We start from the raw sequence: 9,131 nt of genomic DNA on the forward strand, positions 1-9,131 counted from the left end.
GAAGTAATGAGTACTCTCTGGGTGAATCCTGCTATCATTATCAGGATGCAAAATGTGGATGCAAAAGGACAATTTTTAATTCATGCAAACATTTGAAGATTTCTCTTAAAATTCTTTACAGTTACAACTTGCTGAACACTCTTTGTTTCATGTGGGAGTAAAAATCTCTGGGGATGGGCCAGAAATGTCTAAGATGTACTTGTATGGTGCTACAGGGACTCTCCGGATCTAGTATGAACATGGAATTGTACTGAAATGTTTTATAAAAGGCTGGTGCCATGTGGAGAAGATCTTGCTGAACCTGTTATCAAACCATATGGATTGAGAAATGGGGCTAGGCTTGAAGTTTTTCCAAGTCTCTGATGATGCTTGACATTCATTTAATGATGATATTTGCTGACATTCTCTTCTGGATTTTGCCAAGTTAAGCCACTGCATCACTGAGAAAGTGATTTATCTAGAGGTATTTAATGAATTTCAGTTCATTGCTGAAGTGGCCTTTGATTTTAAAAAAAGGATATATATGTCTCCAAAATTAAGAGTTAAAAGGAGAATTTAAGCAAGAATATTTAAACCTTGTACCTGTCTGTATTGTCACATTCCTAGTCAGTGTCTTCTGATCCTTAGTGGAGTCTGTTTGAGGTGCCAGTTCTCCTGGGCCTGGCATTTGTTTTTTAGCTCTTCTGGAGGAAGATTTTGATTTTTTTTCTTTTCAGTTAGTTTATACTAAGTGAATCAGTAATCCTAAGTGAATCAGTAATCAAGTGATCTAGGTAAGAAGATTTTCAAAGCCTTTATGTTTTGGAGACAGTTTCAGGGTTTTTGGGCTAGAAATCGAAGAGAAGAACACAGAAAGATTCTAAATTTGGGGCAACACTTTAGTCTGAATGGATGGTTTGGTATGAGAGGAGTCATCTCAGGGAGAAAATAGGGAAACTGGATTAATAAATTCTTGTATTTAATTAAAACAGGAAAGAAATGAGGAAAGTGACATGTCAATTAGCTTGATTGTAGCAATCATTTTGTTATGTATATTTTTATCAAAATATGCTGTACACCTTATGTATACATAACATATTTAAAATAAAAAGAAGACACATAGAGTAGAAGAGGGTAATCAGAATCAGACATCTCTTTATGATCTTTTTGAAAAACATTATTGCTATTCTCCACCACCACCTCATGGATACGCTTTTTTCCTGGTGTCATTTTGCTCTTGGCTAGCTTATGGGACAACTCATTCTGCTCTCTCAGTCACCAGCTTTTAGAATAGATTATAATGCTCATTTCTGCTAAAAGAACCAAGAGTCACTGGAAAGTGGTGTGTTTCCAGCAAGATACTTCAAGATGTGCCTCGGGTAGCTTATTAACACAAAACAAGGGGACTTTCAGAAGTACAGGGTTGGGGGAAATAGTAAAAGGCTAACGGTCAGCCTGAATGTAGGGTTTCTAGTGACCAAGTCCCATCAAAAAGAATACAATGACGGCAGCTATTGCAATTTGTTACTCTGAACAGCTATAAATGTCTAAAGGGGCTCAAAAGGAAGGAACACATAATAAAAAGTGTGCCATGTGAAAGGTATATCCACCAAGGTAACTCAATTGACTGATGGTCTCTACCTCACAGAGATCCAACAGGAGGGAAATCATTTATTTTGTAAAAAAACAAAAAACAAAACAAAACAAAACAAAACAAAAAAACCCAGAGCATTGATTTATTTGATGCACTGTCTTCCTCCTGGGAGGTGGTTTGAGCAGTTCTTGCAGCCATAGTGACAGGTTTTGCAATCAAGGCTGCTCATGCTCAATGTATCCCATTGTTCGGGACTAGGCACCCCTTCCCTCAAGTGCTGGGAGTGTTGGAGGCAGACAGCTTGCTGAAGGGAGCTGCCTGGCTAGGGATCTCCCTCTAGGGTGGTCGTTCCCATTTATCATCACAGAAGGCTCCAAAACCCTGCCCTCTGTGAGGAATGCTTCTGAAGGGCCTTCCTGTCCAGAACTCCCTGTGGGATCCAGTGAGACCTTGGCTGGGACTACATCACAATTCACCTGGTCTCATTTTGCTCCCTTCGCTTCCTCACAGGTGTATGGGTGTTGCTTCCAGGAGCACACTGCAAAAATCTTTCTGCCCTCACACCTCCATCTCAGAGTCTGCTTCCTATATATAATTATGTTCCACTTGAAATATAAGAAATGCTTAAAAAAAAAAGTGACTAGCCCTGCTAGGTTGCTAGAACAAAAATATTGGCACAGAGGAGAAAATAGATGGCAAAGCTGAAGGCTAAGCCTGCCAAGGGATGCCACACCTGAGAATTTACATTTGACTCACCCTCTGTCCCAGTACATATACTGAAATGTGCTGATCTATTATGCACCAGTTACCTACACCTGGGGAACAGGCAGATTGGTGATAACAGCTTCTAGAGCAGACTGGCTGGTGTCAGGGAGGAGCTGTGGGGATCCTCATGAGAATGGCCAAGAAGAACTTGCTTTTCTAATCCCAGTCTCCCATTTCATCATCAGCTCCTACTAGACTCAATTGTTTCTAGAACCTTTGCCATTTAAGGACCTGTACATCCTCAAAACTGTATGTGTGTATATCTTTTTGCTATATAAAACCTTGCCATTGTGATGGGCATGCCACTACCATTCTCATGTCTGGCCAAAGAAGTTGGGTTACCCTGGTTTCTTCCCTTTATCTAATTTTCTCTACACACAGTCACCAAGACTTGTTGATTCTATCTCCTAAATATCTCTATAATTCCCTTTTCTTCATTCCATCTATCTTTTCCCCAGTTTAAGTACAAATATCTCTTTCTTAAACTATTTTAAGGCCTTTTAATTTGTCACATTGCTTCTAGTTTTGCATTAGAATTCCATCTCTTACATCTATTAAATTCTCTAAAGGTTTTCATTCTCTTCTCTCCCTTCCTTTTTCTTATATAGACCTTCCTTGGGAGATCTCATCTACTTCTGTGGCTTTGATTAATGTTGATATGCTCAAGATATGCTGAAGATGCCACAATATCCATCTGAGACTTTTCTCCAGGGGTCTAGGCCTTTATATCTAATACTAGTTCTCAACCTGGCAAAAAGGAATTGACCATTTTCCTCTCCAACTGGATCTTCATCCCCTATTCCCCATTTCAATGAATACCATAACCTTCTTCCCACCCAGCTGCCCAAGGCATAGACCTGAATGTGGTCTTTGGTTTGTCCATCTCCCTAATTCCCTAAGTCAAGTCAATCATCCTTATTAACTCCATCTTCTTTAACATCTCTTGGCCTTACCTCTTATCGCCATTCCTATTACAACTACCCTAGTCTTACTCCAGATCTCATCTAGCTTTTTAAATTTATTTTATTTATTTTTTTAAAAATATTTTGTTTATTTATTCATGAGAGTCACACAGAGGGAGGCAGAGAGAAGGCAGAGGGAGAAGCAGGCTCCTTGTGGGGAGCCCCATTCAGGACTTGATCCCGGGAACCTGGGATCACGACCTGAGCCCAAGGCAGATGCTCAACCACTGAGCCACCCAAGTGCCCCTAGCTTTTTTAAATTTGAGCTGGATTTCTGCATCAGCCTCTTAACTGGTTTTTTGGTCTGTTCTGTCCTCCTGCAATCCTTTTTTTCATAGGCCAGTGAACATGGTCTTTCTAATCTGCAAATCTGCATTCCTCTGCCCGAATTCCTTTAATGCCTATCCATTGTCCTTATAATAAATATCTTTGGCTTATAAAAACCCATTATAGTCTGGTCTCTACTTGCCTCTCAAACAATCTTTCTCCCCACATACTCCCACTGTCACTCACAATAGTCTAGTCATTGGAATTTCTGTTCCTTGAATGTACAATGCTTTCTCTTACCTCTTTCACACCATGTTTTCTTTCCCTATGGTTCTTTGCTTAGATGTGTTCAAGGCTCCATCATGTGGAATGATCCATGCCCATAATCATCATAATATTTCAGAGCAATTTTTAGAAAAAAAGAATTTGGGGCATCATAAATCATATGAACCGATTTGGAAAACATGTTAGGAAAATACAGGTTCTTTGCAGATCTCTGAATATTTTCCAGGTTGTCCTGATAGCTCTATGTGAAAAGAAGATGCTGTAGACTTTTATGAGTTAACTATCAAAAGTATCTAGATAGTGGTTCTAAATTGAGTTTTTTTGTACTTCCGGACACATTTGACAATGTTTGGAGAAATGTTTGATTGTCATGTCATGTCAAATGTTAAGGTTAAAAACCTTACAGTGCAAACAGGGCAGCCTTCCACATCAAAGAATTATCCAATCCAAAATGTCATTGGTATCAAAGTTGAGAAACCATGACCTAAATGAAAATAAAATTTCATATTCCACACTTTTCTATTTTAGGATAGAACATAAATAATACTCATCTTGCAACAAGAAGACCAGAGTATAGTCCTAGCCAAAAGCCTCTGCTCTTATATTTTGATTTATTCATCTTTAAAATGGCACTTTAATACTTGTCTCATGGAACTGTTATAAAAATTAAATATGATAATGTATGAGAAAACCCTTAGTTCAGTGTCTGGCAAGTAGTAGTTGCTCAATAAAATGTTTATTAAAAAAATAAGTCTGACACATGGGGGATGGGGCTTATAGGGTGGAGATGAGTAGATTTTACCCTGAATGGTCTCAGTGCCTCACTCTTTTTAGGTCTGTACATGCATCACCACTTCTGAGAACACTTAAGAAAAGAATATGCATTGACAAAGATCCAAGGAGGTACACATACATACTTTTTGTTCTTCTCGTTCTATAGCTGCGTTACACTTTTCTATTCCCCAGCTCCTCAAAAAGTCTCTGAGATAGCCAAATAGAGTTCCAAGTCCATATCCCAAGTAAGTGAAAACCATAACGTGAAGGGGTGCTTCTTCAAAGGATTCAGCAATTGGCTTATCGTAAAAATGTGACTTCCCATTTTGCTGAAAACACAAAAGAAAATAGAAGGTTAGTTCTTTTCCATTATGATAAAATATATACTTAAAATTTTGGACTTTCAAACTTTTAACTTTTAAAGAACATAAAAAAGTGCTTAGAAAAAGGTAGAAAGTGATCATGAATGTGGTAATCAGAAAGGTACATTTTATTTTACAATCCCCTCCAAAATAATTGATTTTGGCAAAAATTCTCACAGGTGCTAAATCCATTAAGTGAAAAGTTAATGAGAAATACATTTTTTTTGCAAGATGCCAACGTACCACCCCATATGTTACTCCCTAATAACAAATCTGAGGTTACTACTTTGATTGGGTGATCAAATTCCATCACCAATGTTGGAACAAGAGCATCTGTGCTCTTATCATGATGTAATATTCAATATACTAATGACCTGAACTTAGTCAAGTTTTTATATCTAACTTCCATTTCACAAGAAACATCAGGATAAGGGAATGTGGCAGATGACTTTATGAGGAAACAGTCAGATAATCCACAATGTGCACAACAAAGGAAATTATCAACGAAATGAAAAAGCAACTGATGGAATGGGAGAAAATATCTGCTAACCAAATATATGATAAGGGGTTAGTATCTAAAATAAAGAACTCATACAACTAAAAAACCCTCATATAACCTGATTTAAAAATGGTGTTATTCTGTATGTTGGCAAATTGAACACAAATAAAAAATAAATTTATTAAAAAAATAATAAAAAAAATAAAAATTAGCAATGTCCTGAATAGACATTTTCCCAAAGAAGACCTACAAATGGCCAACAGGTGTATGAAAAGGTATTCAACATCATTAATCATCAGGGAAATGCAATGAGAAACCACAATGAGATACCACCTCACACCTACTAAGGTATGGGTACTATCAAAAAGGCAAAAGATAAAAAATGTGGATGAGGATGTAGAGTAAAAGGCAACCCTGTACACTGTTGATGAGAATGTAAATTGGTACAACCATCATGAAAATGTACAACCCATTGAAGTTTCTCAAAAAAAAAAAAAATTGAACCACCACACGATCCAGCAATCCTACTTCTGGATATATACCCATAGGAAATGAAATCAGTGTCTTGAAGAGATATCTGCACCTCCAGGTTCATTGTATCCTTATTCATAATAACCAAGATATAGAAATAATCTAAGTGTCTGTAGATGGATGAACGAATAAAGAATATAAAATATTGTAGAATATTATTTGGCCACACAAAAGAAGGAAATCTGGTATTTGCAACAACATAGATAAATATGGACTACATTATGCTAAATGAAATAAGCCAGGCACAAAAAGACAAATACTACATGATCTCATTCATATGTAGAATCTAAAAAAAGCTCAACTCACAGAAACAGAGGGTAGAATGGTAGTTACCAAGGTCAGCAAGTAGAGGAAATAGGGAGATGTTGGCCAAAGTATGTAAGTCTTTGGTTATAAGATGAGTAAATTCTGGGACCTAATGTACATCATGGTTACTACAGTCAATAATACTGTATAGTATATTTGAAATTTGATAAGACATATATCTAAAGTGTTCTCACCATACACAGAAAATGATAACTTGTGAGGTGATGGATATATTAATTAGCTTGGCTGTGGTAATTTCACAATGTTTACATATATCAAATAGCATTGCATGTCTTGAATATATACATTTTTATTTCTTAATTATACCTCAATAAAGCTGGACAAAAGAAAAAAAAGAATAAAGGGTAGGTGGTAGAGGGGACTTAAAAGATACAACTTAATGCAGTGTGTGTTCTTTCATGGATCCTGTTTTTTTGTTGATGTACAAACTGAGTTAAAAAATACATATTTTGAACAACTGCATAAATCCAAATGTGGACTGGATATGTATCTTATTATGAATTATTGTTAATTTTGTTAGGAGTGATGGCAGTACTACAATATGAGGGGAAATATATTAGGGCATGCTGAGGTATTAGGGTTATTAAATGTTATGACATCTATAATTTTCTTTCAAATGGTCCATCAAAAATTAAATATACATATATGAAGCAATTTTGGGAAAATGTTAATAATGGTTGAGTCTATGGGTCACCTGGGTGACTCAGTCGCTTAAATGTCTGACTCTTGATTTTGGCTCAGGTCATGATCACAGGGTCATGAGATGGAGCCCTATGTCAGGCTCTGAACTGACAGTAGAGCCTGGTTAAGATTCTCTATCCCTTAGCCCCTCCCCCAACTCGCATATGTGTGTGTGTGCTCTCTCTCTCACTCTCAAAAAAGAAAAATAACTCTTGAGTCTAGGTGAAGGTTATATGAATGTTTCTCTCTCTCTCTCTCTCTCTCTTTTTTAATTAATGACAGACACACACACACAGAGAGAGGCAGAGACACAGGCAGAGGGAGAAGCAGGCTCCATGCAGGGAGCTCAACGTGGGACTTGATTCCGGGTCTCCAGGATCAGGCCCTGGGCTGAAGGTGGCGCTAAACCTCTGAGCCACCCGGGCTGCCCTATATGAATGTTTCTTACATTATTTTTTCACTTTTGTATGTGTTTGAAATTTTTTATAACAAAGTTACAGGAAGTATTTCTTTCTTTATATTAGGTGTCAACATTCCAGTGGAAGGTAACTTTTAGAGCCAGACCATTTTGATTCCTGTTTAATTGATTTCACATAGTAGCATAATGAATATATTGGCTCAGTGTACTAGTGAGTAAATTATTCCTAAGGATAAAATTTAATTAAGTCTTTAATAAGTATTTATAAATTCATTATTTCACTCAGCAAACATAATGCAATGCACAGATTCTGCATTTCTCAGTGAGAAGTGTTTTGACCACAATATATAACTTTTAGTGATTTAGAGGAAATTGTCAAATATCTACTAATATTTAATGCATTAATTTAATTTACACATATATATTTAGAATGATATATAAAATCATGTCAATTAGAGTGGTGTTTTTACTACAACACAGTTTTTGAGAACATGTCACCTTCCTTTCCTCTATGTTGTCAGAGCTGCAATATTTTGGAAATCTCTATGTGACTTAATCACTGGAAGTTTTATCCCAAGCCACAAAATATATGACAATAAAAAAAATACATCTGTAGATGAGTATTTCTTTTGTCTACCTCACTGGTTTTTAAATTATTTTTTAAAAAGCCTTTTTATAATGGCATTGAACACTTGAATTATTAAGTCAAAACCCCATGAGATATTATTAAATTTAATAAAATTGGGATCCCTGGGTGGCGCAGCGGTTTAGCACCTGCCTTTGGCCCAGGGCGTGATCCTGGAGACCCGGGATCGAATCCCACGTCAGGCTCCCGGTGCACGGAGTCTGCTTCTTCCTCTGCCTGTGTCTCTGCCTGTCTCTCTCACTGTGTGCCTATCATAAATAAATAAAAAAATAAAAAATAAAAATTTAATAAAATTTAATTTTAATAAAAATTCCTTGGCTCCTTATTTATGCATACCATCAGGTTACTTCTCTAGATACTCTGAACTAATGTGAATGGATGTTACTCTTGTCTCATATGACTTCCTCCAACATTACCTGGTGGTCTCAAATAATGAAAGTGAGAGAGCATTGGTTAATATCAGGTCTTGAATGAGAGGTTATAACCAATACCTCATATTTGGGATTATAGGGCATTCAATATGTGCCTACAGTGAGCTGCCTATGTGCTTGATTCTGGGGGCTCAAAGATGAACAAAACAGACTGAGTCCCATCCTGATTTCTTGACCTATTTCCTACTATGTCCTCACACCTGTCCTGTAGGTCTGATGGACACCTGATCTTACTATTCTAGTGCCCGCTTTGGCTCCTTTCCTTGGCTCTGTTCTGTGCTTAATCTTTGGACTGCATCTGTGTCCTGCATTCCAAGTGACCTCTTGACCCCATTAGGAACCATCTCCTGGCTCCTTCCACATCATGGGGACACATCATTGACTTCCTTCTTTCCTCTATTTGTCAGATTCCAGAAAAAGGGACTGAGATCTTCATGAAGGAAGATTTGATGAATTTTTATTACTGGTTAGGTACAAGATCAAGGATGAGAAAAATGAAGTATCTGGGATGCCTGTGTGGCTTGGTGGCTGGGCATTTGCCTTTGGCTCAGGGTGTGATCCCGGTGTCCTGGGATCGATGAGGCTTGGTTTGAGCCATGATTGAAGGTGA

General features: G+C 37.3%; 1 protein-coding gene across 2 annotated transcripts in view; it reads right to left on the reverse strand.

The window, feature by feature from the left end:
• The window catches only part of SPTLC3 (serine palmitoyltransferase long chain base subunit 3), a 149,547-nt gene that overhangs the window by 103,199 nt on the left and 37,217 nt on the right, over positions 1-9,131 (reverse strand). For both annotated transcript variants that reach the window (XM_072800056.1, XM_072800055.1), the window contains one exon: positions 4,770-4,955. In XM_072800056.1, coding sequence (XP_072656157.1) covers positions 4,770-4,955 — 186 coding nt within the window. The remainder of the gene's footprint in view (positions 1-4,769; positions 4,956-9,131) is intronic.

The sequence above is a fragment of the Canis lupus genome, chromosome 26 (assembly GCF_048164855.1).
Source record: "Canis lupus baileyi chromosome 26, mCanLup2.hap1, whole genome shotgun sequence".
NCBI lineage: Eukaryota > Metazoa > Chordata > Mammalia > Carnivora > Canidae > Canis > Canis lupus.